At 39.1% G+C, this 16409-nt stretch overlaps 1 protein-coding gene across 1 annotated transcript in view; it reads left to right on the plus strand.

Moving 5' to 3' along the window:
• The window catches only part of MAP7D3 (MAP7 domain containing 3), a 34686-nt gene that overhangs the window by 12924 nt on the left and 5353 nt on the right, over positions 1–16409 (plus strand). The window contains exons 7-17 of the mRNA XM_009287566.2: positions 1270–1368; positions 1773–1871; positions 3299–3424; positions 5744–5889; positions 6256–6386; positions 6972–7216; positions 11868–12003; positions 13149–13329; positions 14489–14593; positions 14862–14915; positions 15735–15828. Of these exons, the coding sequence (XP_009285841.1) occupies positions 1270–1368; positions 1773–1871; positions 3299–3424; positions 5744–5889; positions 6256–6386; positions 6972–7216; positions 11868–12003; positions 13149–13329; positions 14489–14593; positions 14862–14915; positions 15735–15828 (1416 nt within the window). The remainder of the gene's footprint in view (positions 1–1269; positions 1369–1772; positions 1872–3298; positions 3425–5743; positions 5890–6255; positions 6387–6971; positions 7217–11867; positions 12004–13148; positions 13330–14488; positions 14594–14861; positions 14916–15734; positions 15829–16409) is intronic.

Here is a 16409-nt window from a genome sequence, read left to right on the forward strand (position 1 = left end):
TCCTAATCTACTTGTTAAGAAAAATAAAAATTATTTGCATGAGCACATACCAGCTTGTTTTAGCCTGCGATTTCCTTGTGGGGAATCTTCCCAGTGTCTCATAGGAGCCTGCCTGTATGCCAAATGTTGTATTTTTTTCCCAAAATGACGAAAAGCATTAATAAGCTAAGAGCTGTTTAATACGAAAACAAGTTAAACTAGGTCTATGCTACAGTGTTCTGTCAATCTACAACCTTTGATCAAATGAGCTGTGGTAGAAGAATCCCTAACATGGACACAGCTAACAGTGATTTTGCTGGTTCATGTTGGAAGGTGATGCAGCAGAAAAACTTGTACTCATACATTGTATGCCTGGTAGGGGAATCAGTCAATATGTCTATACTGGCATAGCTGCAGGGGCTCTGAGTCACTGGAGACTGCTCGTGATTTAAAGTGATATTTATATATAATGTGTCTGCAGGGTTCAGCTCTGGGTATGAGTCAGAAACAGGGCTGTAAAGTACAAATTAAGCCGCTAACGAAGGAAGTCACTAATTATCAACTAATTGGGATTGCTTTCAAACTTATTGTCATACCTTGAAATCCTTTGTGAATCATAGTTCTCTTTGGAGGAAAAATTCTCAGGTGGCCTGAAATACAAGAAATTTGAACTGGACTCCAACGATATAGAGGTTGACTAACTGACTGGTTTAGATCACCACAGCAAGTTAGAGCCATTCTATGCTCTTGATCTGGCACTTAAGAAGAAATGGCTGTTTGGTAAATGATGGCTAAATTCAAACGACAGAAAATACAGTCGCAGAATTAACCAGTTTGCTTCTGCTGTGTGTGTGTGCCTGAGAAGGTGGGGGAGCAGAGTGCGGAATTGAGAGGAAGATGCTTGTCCCTGGATCAGTGGAGTATTTAATCAGCTGTGTTCTGTGTTAATTTTGAGCCGAGCACTTTGTTTCTTGCTCTTACTCATACAGAATGTGAGCAATGGCCTTTTCCAATTATTTATTTAAAAAGGCGTACAAGGATGGCCTTGGTAGGTCAAACAAAGAGGTATGTCGAGACTGGCATCCTGCTGCTATGATCAGTAACATACAGGAATATAAGAAATCGTACTTTATATAGAGTAATTCTTCCCTGATCCAGTTTTCCTGGTTCTGAAGGATTCATACTATAAAGTGACTTAATTACTCTTCTGTATCTTAGGGAAGTGGGGCAGGTGTTGGAGGGGACTTTTAGGCTTTTCAACAAAATTAATCCATGCGCTTTCACTTCCAGGTACCACAAAGAGAAGTGCCTCATTAAACAGACTGAATAACAAAGTTCCTCTACATTCTCAGCAGTCAGCACTCAAAGGTTCACAGGTGGAACAGAAAGGTGCTAGAAACCAGTTTGTTTTGAGAATTGGGAGGCAGCAAATGGGATATTTAAAGTTGACTTTAAACCATGTCCCAGTTTCATTATAAATGTTTTTACTCAGGCTTTCACTGCTGTGCATGTAGTCTACGCACTGTGGCATAAATACCATTATGCACGTTGCAGTGCCAGATATTGGGTAACCGTGTCTATAAACCAGCCTTATTCCTCTTGAAAAGTGGAAGGGTGGGGGGGAGAGTAGACAAATGGTAGCCAAACCATTTAGCTCATGATAAACAGTGCTTCATGATGATAGATTGGTGGTTTTAGCTGATTGGCAAAAGCAAAGCATGGGAATGGCAATTTAGAAAATCATATATATAAATACCTTGTTAAAAATAATCTTCCTTACGCTTGGTCTCTAGGAGGAACAGAAAAGAAGAGGAGCACATCTTTGAATAGAATGAGTAGTAAACCCCAATCTTCTCCAGAACTAGAAAAAGTGAAAAAGGAAGAAAAACCAGGTGGTTGTTTCATAAAGCTGAATATTTCTTTTTAAAGCCATTTATAGTAAAGTTTGGATAGGCTTACTTTCACTAGTTTCTTTGGTTCTTAATTTTTTAGGACTTTTTAATGGCTTTTTTAGTTATCCCGTGGTAAAGATAAAATTGTAAATGGTAAAGGTTTTCTCCCTTTGGACAAAAAAGAAATCCTGTAAGAAGGACTTTGATTTTGTTAAATGGCACTGTAAGCAGATAACAAAATGTCTCTCTGCTTAACAGAGACACCCGTGGTAAATAAAATTGTAAATGGTAAAGGTTTTCTCCCTTTGGACAAAAAAGAAATCCTGTAAGAAGGACTTTGATTTTGTTAAATGGCACTGTAAGCAGATAACAAAATGTCTCTCTGCTTAACAGAGACATATTTGAAAGCTGGTAGGTTTAAATGTAAGATACAGTAAAAATGTCACTGATACGTTCACTTCTTAGTTAAACTTTACCTTTGCTTTTTAAGAAAGGTTTTCTCCCTTTGGACAAAAAAGAAATCCTGTAAGAAGGACTTTGATTTTGTTAAATGGCACTGTAAGCAGATAACAAAATGTCTCTCTGCTTAACAGAGACATATTTGAAAGCTGGTAGGTTTAAATGTAAGATACAGTAAAAATGTCACTGATACGTTCACTTCTTAGTTAAACTTTACCTTTGCTTTTTAAGCTCTCTTTCATTATTCAGTTTAAAAGCAACTTCTCTGTTCCTGCTGCTGGCCTAAACTTTGTGCATGCAAATGAAGGAAGAAACCTGTTCTCACTTCAGTTTCTTTTGGTCTGTGTATTCCCCACTAGGTTACAAATAACCTCTTTTCTAGGAACTCTTCCTAAAGCTGAAGACTAGCAACTTTTCTAACGTGTTTTTCCCTTTGAGTTAACAATTCTGAAACTTTCCTTTTTAAGCAGCTATTGCCAACAGTGGAAATCATATTCTGCTTCAGAATCTTTCCTGTATGGGAGGATGGTGGGTGCTGTCCGTGTGAATTTGTGTGTGCAAATGATGCCTGATGATAACCGTTCACTTTGACTTGCAAGTCTTCTGTTTATTATGTCAGAACAGCTTTTCCTGCGATCTAGAGAACATAGCTCTGAAGAGCTGGGTCAAAAACACTTCATACTTTGACTGACTTCAGCATTCATCTCTGTTGTACGCGTGCCAGTCTTTGCACATTAAAATAATTAGTATTAAGCAAGCGGAGGACAAGAAGTGCAACATAAGAGATTGCAGTGTTTAACCCTTCTGTGCTTTTAGTTTGGATTTCCCTCTCCATGACTTCAGTATTTTTCTTCCAAAACTGTTATGATTTGCAACAATGCTTACAGTCTTCCTTTGCTTTGTACTGCTTGTCTTTTTCATAATATGATTTCATGTTGGATCCTTTTTGATTTGTTCCCATCATCTAGCTCGTCGCTCCCAGCTCAGTCCTCTGGACAGTAGCGTAATCAGTCGCCTCCTCGCCCCCACACAGGCCTCATTAGCTAGGAGTAAAAGTGCTGCTACATTATCGGCTGATGGACAAGATCCCTCAGGTAACAGGAGGACAGCAAAGCCTGCAAGTTTTATGCAGTTGCTCTTCAAGCAAGAACTTACATGATAGTTGCTAACTGTGCTACACTTCAGTATGAATCAGACAGTTAATATATGGTTATGTATAATATTACTTATCCAGTATTTTTTTTGGTCAGTAATAACCAATTCATATGCTATGTTGCATGTTTACTTTACAAAACCATAGAATAATACTGGCTTTTAAACTCCAGTGCCAGTTTACTTGCTCTGCAGAGAACCAGATGTTGGTGTTCGTTTTGGGTTTTGTTTGTGTTTTTGTTTTTTTTTTTAACTGACAGAGATCTGCATTTGGGTGTACCCTCAAAAGAATCTGAGACATACTGCCAGAGAACAGTGCTAGGAAATGAAAGGGAAAAAACCCAAACAAACATATAATTTCAAAGGGAGCTGAAAGGAATAAGTGCAAAGCCTAAATTTCTTTAGGGGGAGAAACTCTTGTAGAAACATGGGTTGTCTTAACCTAAGTACAGGGAGCCCTGAGCTAGCTTCTAGCTTGCTGATTTGGGTGTACCCTCAAAAGAATCTGAGACATACTGCCAGAGAACAGTGCTAGGAAATGAAAGGGAAAAAACCCAAACAAACATATAATTTCAAAGGGAGCTGAAAGGAATAAGTGCAAAGCCTAAATTTCTTTAGGGGGAGAAACTCTTGTAGAAACATGACAAAGGGGTTGTCTTAACCTAAGTACAGGGAGCCCTGAGCTAGCTTCACTCAGGCTGATTGTAGAAGTAGAGGCATACTAGAAGGAGGAGATACTGTAGAGAAACCCTGCCTGGCTCAAGCAATTTTATATTGGTCCAGACTGAGCTGATAAGCCTACACTGTGGCTCAACTTAGTACTTGAGCAGGAATCTTTGCATCGTGGGCAAGCCCTAGCTGCATCCCACATGTCTTATAATTGTTATTGGTTGTAATAATGCCCCAGTAAATGCATATCTGGAACCAATGTGGAGTCCTTTCTCCTCTCTTACCTTACAACTTGCATTCCCAGTTTTGCTTGTTTCCTCTTAAGTGTGTTATTCCATCTTTGTTTTTTATCTTACACCACTTAACTTGGTCCTTGTTGGCAATGGTGACATTTCTACACTGCTCCCCTTGTGTAATAATCAGTTTCTACTTTTTTGGTTTGTAGTCAATGGTCGTATTTTTGCACACCTATCTATGTTCCACTTTTATTTTACCATGCATATTTCAGTTCACGTCATGTGGGGAAATACCATCTTTTTCATTGTTAACTGACAGCATGTGACTTATTCACTATTGCTGAATTAAAAATAACTTTTACATTTTTATCAGTTTACTTAGCGGTACTTTCTTCATTTCAGTACAAACATACCTGTGCTTTAGCACAAACTATGCACAAACAGAATGCAGTTCTTCTTGCACAAATGCTATAAATATAAAAATAAAATGTATTTTCCATAAAGTTACAAAATTAAGTGCTGGCATCTGTCACAATTTATTCAGACTATAGAAAAGTCCAACATCTAGTTTCAGAAGTAGATTTTTACATCTATGTATGCTTATCCATCTATGATTATGTTAGTGAAAAAAGTAATTAGAAGATACTACTTCTTTCAGTATCTTATGTGTGAAGAGATTGACACTTCAGGTAGGAAAGGTATTTTAGTTCAACAGTTGACCTTTTTCTCTTGATAGGTTTCTTTTACACCACCTATTTTGATTTGTTAATGTGGATAAAGGGCACACATATGTAGTAATAAAGGGGTCAGAGAGGGAAAGTAGAATAACATAATGTTGCACAAATGCTTATTTCACAAGAAAAGTTTGTAAAGTAATGCTCAGATTCCAATGTAATGCTGCTTTATAAATACTCTTTGAAAAGAAGGAAGATTTCCTCTTTGAGTATGGGGAAAACATGCTTAAAATTTGAACCTGTCATGAAGAACTTGTAAAGAAAGGTGCTAAGCCATTAAAACTGAAGTATTTGTGATTAGATGCAGCTTGACTAAAATTAAAGTAACACTGGTGTATTGCAAATTTAGACGTCGTTTGGAAAAGCATTTTATTTTTATCTACTCCAGACTGCTGCTTTCAGAATGGTTTTATTCTTGGTGCTGTTGCTTCCAAAGTACTAATCGTGTGGTGGTGGTGTCTGTGTGCGTGACCCATTGCAATGTGCACTGCCTGTGGCGTTTCTCTGTACGGTTTCTAACACACACAATCTTTCTTTCTCTCTTTCTCCCTCTTCCTTTTCTCCTGTTCTTATGCTGTGCACTTGGTTCTCGTTTTGTCTTGTCAAATTCCTAACTTTATAGAATCTCACCTCTGTCCTCGTTCAGCTTCAGCCAGTTCCATCAATTCCCCAGTCCCAACTCCTAAAGTGCCCGTGCGCAGTCGTAGCATCGACAGATTGAAGTCCTCTGTATCTTCATCTGATGCAAGTTCACCAGATTCAACCCAGGTTTGTTGAAAATCTACGGGAATTAGGTTTGTATTAATCAGGGGGTTTGGAACAGCTCAGGATGGGATCCTGTTTCAACAGTTTGCTTGTTTATTGAAATGTTCAATAGCATTTGCTTAAAAAACACAGTATTGGAATCAAATTGGGATTTTATGGTCCTTGATCTCTCTGGTATCTTAAAGGCATATTGTTTGCTGCTTATGGTTCCCAAAGGTTAATTTAGGTAACATTGACTGGGTCTGTGTTTTGGAACATAAAGGAAATGTAAAGTACATCTTGTTGAGAAGTTGTACGTTTGTTGGGGTAGCAGCTCCTCTGTCTGTGATGTATTCTAGAGAGTGAGCATTTTTTTATGTATCTTCTTAGAAATCGGAGACAGAAAAACCATCCCCAGGTTCTGGTTTAAGACGCCCTCCCTCTCCATCTGTGTCTGCCCGTAGAAGATCCCCCTCTCCTGCTAATTTGGTGAAGCGTCCTCCATCACCTTCTACAGTTAGGTATGTGTCCAGGTTAAATATCTTTTTTTTAATTCAGAACAAAATGAAGGATGCTTCCTATCTCAAGACATCTGTTCTGTTAGAATTTGGATGACCTACGTTATGCCATGTTTATACACATAAGGACTTAATTTTTGGTCCAATTTCTCTTTTCCACAGTAGGGGTGCAGATCTTACCTGAACCTTTGTCTCTTTTGTGCAGACAAAATACACGCAGGTTTTCTGTACAGTCTGTGCACTAAAACCAACAGGAAGCATGCGAGCTTCTGAATAAGCTGATCTGCCTGTATTAGTGTAGGAAGTTTCTTGGATTGGAAGCACAGGGTTCATCCTTGATGTGGAGTAAATGGAGGTCTGGGCTAGCAGACCTCTTTTGATGTTAGCCCACAAGTAGCGAGTCCAGGTGCCCAAGGTATTTTGGAATCCTGTATTTGAGTTTTATGAGGAAGGCACCAGCAGTTTGTGGGTGGATTTATTTTTAAAAGTGAGGTACGTAATGTAAACTAACCAAAGTAGAGTGCTGTCCTCAGTTGCATGTTTGAGGTTTTCAGTGTTAGCCCTGAAAAATATTCTTCATTTCAACAGACAAAAGACTCGCCCACCTTCGCCTAGCATGTCAAAACAAAGGCCGCCATCTCCTACTCCAGTCTCTAAGCCGGCACCCATCCAACGTCCACCTCTCACGCCAGGTGTTATAAACATTACCAAAAAGAAAACTGAAGCAGAGAGCAAACCAAAGGATAAGAGCACAGAAGGAACAGGACAAGAGCAAGGTGCTTCACCAGCCTTGGACAGGGATGCGGTAGCAGCTAGCACAAAGACCAAAGAAGGTGAGTGTTTCTCAGTGGCTGATGCACTCTTATTCAAGACATTGCCAGTGTGTGCTAGGACTGGTGAAATAATTCATTCATGAGGCAGACCACTGGAGGGTAGGATGCTTTAAGGCAGAAGCTGTTCATTGCTGATTATTTATACAATAACTTTATGTAGTATGACTTTTGAGTGTGGATTTTAGTGCAGTAGTCGGTTTATATGACTTGGAGATTTAAGTCAGGAGCTTTCAATTCTACTGCTTGTACTATAATTTTAAGAAAAGCAGAAATCCTGTTTGCCTTTTGGACTTCAGCCACACTAGCTGAGGGATCTACTAGCTTAGGTTTGCAAAGTCAATAGTTAAACTATGTAAAGGTCTTTCAGTCCAGTTGGTAGTTCTTGAAATTGCTTGTGTAGAGACGTGCTTGGAGGAAGAAATCAGCTATTGGTGCATCACAGGCTGAGAGCCAGTTTTCACAAAGCTAGAAGGCTGCCTCAGTCTCAATTCCAGTGAATGTATAATCATTGCTGCTTCAGGAAAAAGTGGCCAGTTCACAGGTCACACTGAGAAATTATCTTGGTAGATTAAGGAGAGCCATATACTAGGTAAGTAATTAGTCTCCTAGTCCTCTTCATCGTGCCAAGTACGCACAGCCTCTGTCCCTCTTACCGGAAGAACACCATCTGCCATCTCCAGAACAGAATCTGGGAGAGCCTTCTGATGAGGTCTGGCAGGCAATTCTCTGTGGAGAAGGACTTAGGGGAGACTTAAGAGGGAAAGGAGGGATCTCTGGAATTTAAGCTACAGCCAGTGGGCAGTACTGGGGGTGAAAATCCTTCAGACATAAGGTAAGAGGGAACATGTGCTTGCTGCATGTTACTGCATATATGGTTCCTGTTGTGCATTCCTCAGCTGCTGCAGTTGTCTGTTATTTCTGAGGCTCTTCCTGACACTGCTCAGTGTTGGATGTGAAATAGTGTTAGTCAGCTGAAGAACATTTATGGTACAGTTCTTCGGGCATATGTTCCTCTAGAAGGAAGCCTGGATGTCATAGTCAAATGTGGATGTTTGTATGAAGTTGCACATCTGTCTTTTGTGTCACATCACTTATCTTTGCAGTCAGAATGTCCATCCCTCAATGTGCTACATTACTGTGATAAATGCCTCAGGAGGCATAATCAATTGTGATCAATGTCATCAGTTGGTTGAAACCTTCGTAACAATGTGTCCTATTTCTGCATCTTCCAGTTGTTCTGGAACAAGAACACCTGTCCTTGTTCCTTGGATGCCCCACCTGTCTCCTCTACACTGACTTCTGGAACTGTATTAACCCAGTTTGTCTGTTTCCATTTTATTTTATTGGTAATCTCCAAGCTAGTCATCTTTGTAGTGATTCATACTGGGGCTGGGTGAAGCTCTTTTCCTTTGACGCATAAAAGATAAGTAAATAGTGGGCATGTTCTTCAACATAGAGATGATTTCATTTATCTCTTTGAATGTTTTGGTACAGTGCAATATTGCTAAGTGAGGCAAAATCTTTGTTCTTAAAAAGAAAAAGCTGCTTTCAATTTTCAAGGCAATTTTTATTTTACACATCTGTGTAGGCAGTTCACCCTGTGGGTTGGTGCAATACCATATTCCAGAGAGCTTCTGAAGTCAGAGCGCACCAATGAATGGCATGTGGCAAATCAGTCTCTAGGTCTTGTAGGTTCAACCTAATTTCAGCTTTGTGCACTTGTATCTTCATATCATCTCTTCCTGCTTTCAATTTTCAAGGCAGTTTTTATTTTACACATCTGTGTAGGCAGTTCACCCTGTGGGTTGGTGCAATACCATATTCCAGAGAGCTTCTGAAGTCAGAGCGCACCAATGAATGGCATGTGGCAAATCAGTCTCTAGGTCTTGTAGGTTCAACCTAATTTCAGCTTTGTGCACTTGTATCTTCATATCATCTCTTCTCCTCCAAACTGAAGTTGATTGCCCGTTGCTGACAGACAGCAATCAAGTTTTTGTCTTGTTTTTTGTGTCTTCCTACTAAAATATACTGTTCTGCAGTAAAACACTTTATTTTTCAGTGACTTGGAGCAGTTGTCGTTTCTGGCAGCAGCCTTTCACAGCTTCTCTGAGAGTTAAAAGGCTTGTTTCGACTTAAAGCATAAGTGCTCCTTCATGAGCTCTCACCTTATGCATGATGATAGGTAATAAACTGTCATGGAGCCTCACTTTTTTGTATCTGGGTAGTGAAGACTTTGGAATATGATTCCTAGATTAACTGTGAATAAATGACTTGCCTTGAAATGTGTTGGAATCTTCCTTCCATCCAACTAATAGTACATTTTACAATTGTTCTGAGACATTTCTCTTGCCTGTTTCCCTCTTTCCCCTTCCATCATAAAAAGGTCCTTTGAGAAAAAGACAGTTCTTACCAGGAATGACAGTGAGAGTACAAGGAAAATGGAGCTGAATATAAATGCTGGAAGAATCTTCTTAAGGCACGTTAGCAATCATGTTGGGAAATCCCATGTCCTGCCCTATGGAAACAGACTGTACAAGGGGTGCATGGAGATGAAAGCACTATTGCAAGTAACGATATGGAAAACATCAGTAAAGCTTCGAAAGTGAAAACGCAATGGGAAGGTCCCCCTTAGACTTGAGGTCTCCTACCCTTTCTTTTGTTTTTATGCCCACTGTTCTTTCCATATCTTCAGTGTTCTGAAACGTTGTGACTAATTTTCTTCTGTCATTTTCAATACCAGATATTCATCATATTTCAAGCTATCATTATGTTATAACCCTATAACCTAAAAGCCTAAAACCTTTAGGCTTCTTGCTGAAGATTGAGTTGTCTTATTTAGGTTCAGTTTAGGGGGGGGGAAGTAGGTTAAACCTGACATTAAATGTCAATGAATTTTGATGCAACTGAGATTCCAGTAGTGTTAAAATAGGACTGCTGCGTTGGTTGCTCTGCATGTGCACAATAGAAGATGGCCTCTGCTATAAAAAGTGACTAGTCTAAACTGGCAAGACACTCAAGTGGTAGAGGAGAAGGGAGGCATTTTGATTTCTTCGTGGTTGCATACCGGCAACACTAAATGAAACCTCCCTCCTTTAAATAAAAAAGAAAGTTGCAGAATATAGGAAGAAAAGCACATGGAAGTCTTGAGTAGGCAGATCTTGCTAATGGTTCTTATAACTGCAAAGGAGTGGTCTTTCCTGCTCAGGGAGAAGGAGGAGGACCCCTTTTGACTGAGTTCAAATTTGGAACTGTTGTGGCTGATTCTTGTTTGTACCAACATGACTACATTTTTGCCCAAATCAGAAGCAATGTGTGTTCTGGGGAGGTGCTTCTTTTTCAGCATTGGATAAATCTAAATATTAGAAAACTTCTCTGTGACTGCACTCCACCAGTGCTGGAATGTTTTTCCTAGGACTGCAAGAACAATTTTTATGCACAACACACTGCCATGATTCAGCTGCTGAGGGTTTACTCTGTGTAATTATGCCCTACAGCTGCAGGTAGTGATTACGTGTTCATGGGGCTTAAGCAGCTTTTCAGGTATTAAAGTTCCTAATGATGGCATTGTGTTTTGAATGATTTGTCTTTAGGTCAGAAGCAAAAAAACTGATCAAACCCTGATGTCATTGTTCACTAAAATTACCTTGACTTGAAGGCTTTATAAATGTTAAGCAAACGTATATGTGCTGATTTGTGAAATACTAAAAAGAAGAAAGGCAGGTCCTCAGCAGCATTATGATGCTTTTGCTCTACTGACACCAAGAGCTAATTCTCTGAATATTCAGATGATGAGTTCTTTAGTCATATTCAAACAGTAATATTTCTAGAGAGTGGGAATAACAGATAAAAACCAGAGTTCTCTCAATATACATTGAGAGCAACTGGATGGCAAGGGTGGTTTTTTTCCTAATGTTAATTTATAATAGTATCTCTGATGTTCAGACAGCATAACACCAGGCAGGACATGAAGAAACATAAACTGCAGGACTGTACAAATACCTACTAACCTGGTGGTTGGAGCTGTTTTGATCTCCATGTAAATTGGAAATTGATTTGTTGCTAAAATGTGTAGAAATATGGTATCACTGAAGTCATTAGCATGTGCCTTCAGGGCCAGATAAAATGGTGATTATTTGCACCCTAAGATACTCTATAAATACAAAGGCATGAATGTTAATGTTATGAAACAAGGAAATAAAAAAAAAAATTTCCTCTTTAGGGTCGTGTGTGTTCAGTTTTATTAGAAGGAAGTTAAGTGTATTTCCTAAAGCAGTATTTTTTTCAGTTTTCTTTTAAGTGTTTGTAAGTGTTACCGAATAAACATGTCTTTTCAGAAACATGTTTTTAAGTACTATGGTAATTGGAGAATATCTTTAACTGTATTGCCTGGAATATGGCTGGATCAGTGTAGTTGAAATGAGTTGTTATTATTTCAGTGTCAGTGAGATACTGTGGTTCTGCATCTCTTTAGGACTCCCCTTTGGCTCTTGTGGGCCTTTAGATACAGGGTATACTCGCTGAGTGAGGAGCACTGATCGAAAAGAGTTGGGGTGGGTTGGCCAAAAGAAAAATCTCATCTCACAGTGATAATGTCTGTCTTAATTTTAAGTTACTAGGGCTTTTTAACAGCAGTTTCTTTTAACCTTTGCAGAATCAGGTAGCAAAACAGTAGCAGGGACCACCACAGCTGAAGAAGCTGCTAAAATCTTGGCAGAGAAACGACGTCTAGCACGGGAGCAAAGAGAGCGTGAAGACCAAGAAAGAATTCAGAGACAGGAAGAGGAAAGGTAACAATTCAGGAGAAGGAAGGGATGCTTTCCGTGGTGGGGTGTGGTTGGAACAGACACTCCAGCTCTATATGTTTCCTAAGCTTTAATTTAAGTTCCTGTAAATCTCAATGCAGTTCCTGAAGCAGAGACAGGCGCTAGCACCATTTGAGATGGGACAGGTTGCTGTTTGTATCATTAATCTATATGTCAGTATATACGTAATGCATAGTCCCTGTGCAAATCACTGCTTCTTTTTCCTTCCAGTCACCAGTGGTGCTTTTATTTCAAAACTAGAGTGTGCTTTTTACACCACTTGTATTTGTTTTGTTTGTATTTGTCTTGAAATAGTCAACCTCTCTGTATTAAACTTTCCTTTGATGAACTCAGGCAGTGGTTTGATGGTACCTTAAATATCATATTAGTGATCTGAAATCTGGATCAGAAATGTTGCAGCCAAGTAATTCAAAGTGATAAATCAGTGTGCATTTGGTTCACTGCATAGAAGTTGTTAAAAATAAATTATTAACTTTGTGCTGACTAACTTTATTCCAGATCAGGGGTCACCTGTCTGTGCTTCTGTGAACATGATGGAACATCAGCTTTTGTCTGTTTTCCACTCATGGGTATAAAGCTGTCATAAGCTTGCATATAGTCTGCTGTAGATATTTTATCAGAAATATGTCATCAAATCTGTTGTGTACGTCTGCATGATCTGGCAGTGTACGCTTCCAGTATATCTCTGGAATTCGGACTATAGAAGAAACAGTCTTTTAGAAAATCCAACTAAATTTATGTTTGACAGTGATTAAAAGCTTCATTCATGTCATGGATGCAGGTGGTATTTATTAGATAGTTGTTGCTTAATCCAGTTCTCAATCAGACATTCCATTATTGGAGCAACCTGCCTTGGCCTTGACTTAATCAGCAGAGAACATTTATGTACTCACAGACAGTTTCTTCCAAGTTATTCTGCTTTTTCCTTTGAAAAAGGAAATGCCACCTGGATGGTGGCATTTGTAAATCCACACCAGAAAGTATCTTTACGCAATTATTTTGTGATTGGATAACTTAGAACTTCCTTGCTTTCCTAGTCTGTCTCATGTGCATGCACACTTTTAAAGAAATAAATATCTAGTTGGTAATCTGTATCTTGGAAACACTAGAATCAGAGAAGAAGAAATGGCAAAGAGAGCAACTGAGGAAAAAGCACGACGGGAGGAGGAGCTCCGCAAGCAGGAGGAAGAAAAAAGACTGGTTTATGAAGAACAACAAAGACAAGCTGAAGAGGAGAGGATTCGCCGAGAACAGGAAGAGCAGGAAAAACTTGCAGAGCTTCAGCACCAGGTCTGCTTATCTGTAGGCTCCAACTGTGTTCCTCATACAAGCTGCTGACGTGTTTTCAAGGGGGTTGTCTTTGATTTTTTTTTCACAGAACAGTTTTGACAAATCTCTGTCAGGAATGATCTAAAGCAGAGTTCATCCTGTCAGATGGATTTGAGAATGCCTTGAAGTCCTTTCCTTGCCCTAGTCTGTGATTTATTTATTTTTTTTCAACATTTGATGAATTCAAGTGTGGGGCAGAAGCAGATACTTTGGAAATTTTTTTAGCCATCTGGGATGCTATTTTGCATACGTAAAATATTTGTACTGAGCCCACTTTACCAGCTTACTGCTACGGACTATAAGGAGGAGGTCTGTCTGGAAAGTTATCTGGCTTGCTCTGATTCCTTTAAAAGAAAGATTGGTAGTGCTTCCAAGTCTGTTTTTCCGGTTGCTAAATAGTCTTCCACAGCTAGTATCTGTGTATCTTTACAAAGGCATCCTTCTAACTGAAGGAAGCTGTTTTGCAGAAAGTGCAAATCACTCATTATTTAAATGAGATTAATTTTGAAAATTAAAGCAGTTTTACAATGAAATTCTTTGTGTTTAAAAAGCTGTATCTTATGGATAGCATTGACATGTCTGAATGTTTCTTTAAAAGCTTGTTTAAGTTTATAACAATTATTCAGAGTGTTAATTATGCTTCTATCTTCTTTCCAGTCATACTGGAAAAGATTTTTCCAGTGTAGAAGAGACAGATGTTCGGCACCAAGTATCTTGGTAGTAATACCTGACTGCCAAGATCTTTAAGTTAACCTTGCCACATTTAGAATTTAATTCTGTCTTGTTACTTTATAAATTTATCCTTCTTAGACAAATCTTCATCCTGAAATATAGTTTGAACCCTGAGTAGTAGCTCAACAACATTCAGAACATTTGCATAATCACAATATAGTCATGCGCATCATTTTTCTTTTCAGATCAGTTTCTGAATGTCATAGTAATATATATTTCATGTCAGTAGCTGGGTAATTGGCATTTAGCTGCAATGTATGGTAATATTAAATAGTGATTGTCTGACGTTCCTGTCTGTGTTGAACCAGAATCTCTGTAACAGCTCTGCTTTTGACTCTTGGGAAGGAGTTGTGCACTGTGTGCTCTCTTCTTTTTGTTTTATTTTCAGAGAGAAGAAGCTGAAGCAAAAGCTCAAGAAGAGGCTGAAAGACAGCGGCTGGAAAGAGAGAGAATTATGCAGCAAAATATGCAGGAAAGGCTTGAAAGAAAAAAGGTATACTGTTTTGAAAGCAGAGAGGTTTCTCAGTGTAAAATAGTGGTTGAGGCGTTAAACTGAATGGGCAAATGGTCTCAGATGCATTTAAACAGAAGTAGTGTGTTCTTTTAAAAAAGCCAGCTCTGGCTTGTGAGCTTTAAAAATGGTGAATAAAGTATTAAGTTTATGAAATATTAAAATATATTATGATTGATGAAAATGTAAACTGGAATGCTGAAATATAAAGGTCTGTATGTCATTGCAAATATTTTCCCTGTTTTAACAGAGAATCGAAGAAATAATGAAAAGAACACGAAAATCAGATCAAAACGAATCCAAGGTACTTTTTTGTTTGGATCTGTATAATGACAGGATAGGCCCTTCCCAGAGAAGGCTTTGCCTTGTATTCTGTCTTCCTCTGTTATCCTTACACAAACTAGCTTCCATGTGAAGTGCAAAGTTCTGGTGCACCAGAATAATTTTCAGTAGCTTCCCATTGCACGCATTCTTCTGCTTTGCTTGTTCTGACGAAAAGTCTTTGATGCATTTTTGTTCAAGGCATATAGAAACAATGTGATCTGGCGTTACCGCTTGCAGATTGGTTAAAAAAAACCACTGGTTAGTGATGAATGATTTTTTTTTTTTTTTTTTTTTTTTAAACTGTATGCATTCTGCTGGGGCTATTTTTCCCCAGAAAACTTAAATTTCTGGCTTCATCTGTTTGCTTAAAGCAAATCTTGGATGCCCCTTGGATTGCTACAGTAAACTGGATGTATTTTTGTTAATGTAGTGACCTAAGGTTTGTGGTAAATTATGCATATTATATTGAGGAGTAGTTGTTCTTCTCTGAACATTCAAAGACCCAAGTCTTCACATAGCTGAAAATCAATAAATATTTAGCACACACCTTGGAGAAATGAGGGGAAAAGGAACTCGAGAATAATTCATAGGTAGGAGGTGGAAGTGGGTCCCACAGGTTTCTTTACAGGCTCTGGCTCAGCAGAGCATGTGTTGTTGGGTGACCTGCTTGTCTAATGCCTTTGGACTAGTGTGGCCTTACTGCTGGGCACAGAATAGTCCTGCGTGGGAGCTGTGATTGAACCATTTGTGAAACGCTAGAGGGTAGTGAGTTATTCTGAGTAACACTCCGGCAATTCAGTTGCAGAATGAAGGGAAGTCTGTCTCTGAGGCTATGGAGGGAGAGGATATTGAAGAGGAGGAAGAGTTGGGCCTTGAGAAGACTGATCAACCAGGTAAGGAAACTTGATGAGTCAGGTCTAAGTGGCAGTCAGTGTCTCAGTGATGTTCAAGCATTGTTAAAAAGGTCACTCACGTAACAGCAGTGATGGTCTGAGACGCAAGTCCCAGAAATGCCAGGGAGGCTCTCTGCTTGAACAGAGTAGATCATTGCCAGTTCTGTACCACAAGAGACAGTCAAAATGATTAAATGCAAAAATGATTTGAGAGTGAAATGCAGGCAGCATGCTTTCATTCTACAAGTGTACTTTTAAAGAGGGAAAACAAATTTCATGTTGTTATAGGCAGCTTGTCTATAGAGAAATGAATGTATTGAAGCCAAGTGCCTCGAGTTTTGGCTAGGAAAGGTCATTTTAGCACTTGTATTTTATTCATTTAGAATAGCAATTCAGTTACTGAAGCTCTTTTTCTTTTTTTTTTAATCATAGAATAGTTTGGGTTGGAAGGGACCTCTAAAGGTCATCTAGTCCACCCCCCCTGCCGTGGGCAGGGACATCTTCAACTAGATCAGGTTGCTCAGAGCCCCGTCCAACCTGACCTTGAATGTTTCCAGGGATGGGGCATCCACCACCTCCCT

This window comes from Aptenodytes forsteri, unplaced genomic scaffold (genome assembly GCF_000699145.1).
Source record: "Aptenodytes forsteri isolate BGI_AS27 unplaced genomic scaffold, ASM69914v1 Scaffold265, whole genome shotgun sequence".
Lineage (NCBI taxonomy): Eukaryota > Metazoa > Chordata > Aves > Sphenisciformes > Spheniscidae > Aptenodytes > Aptenodytes forsteri.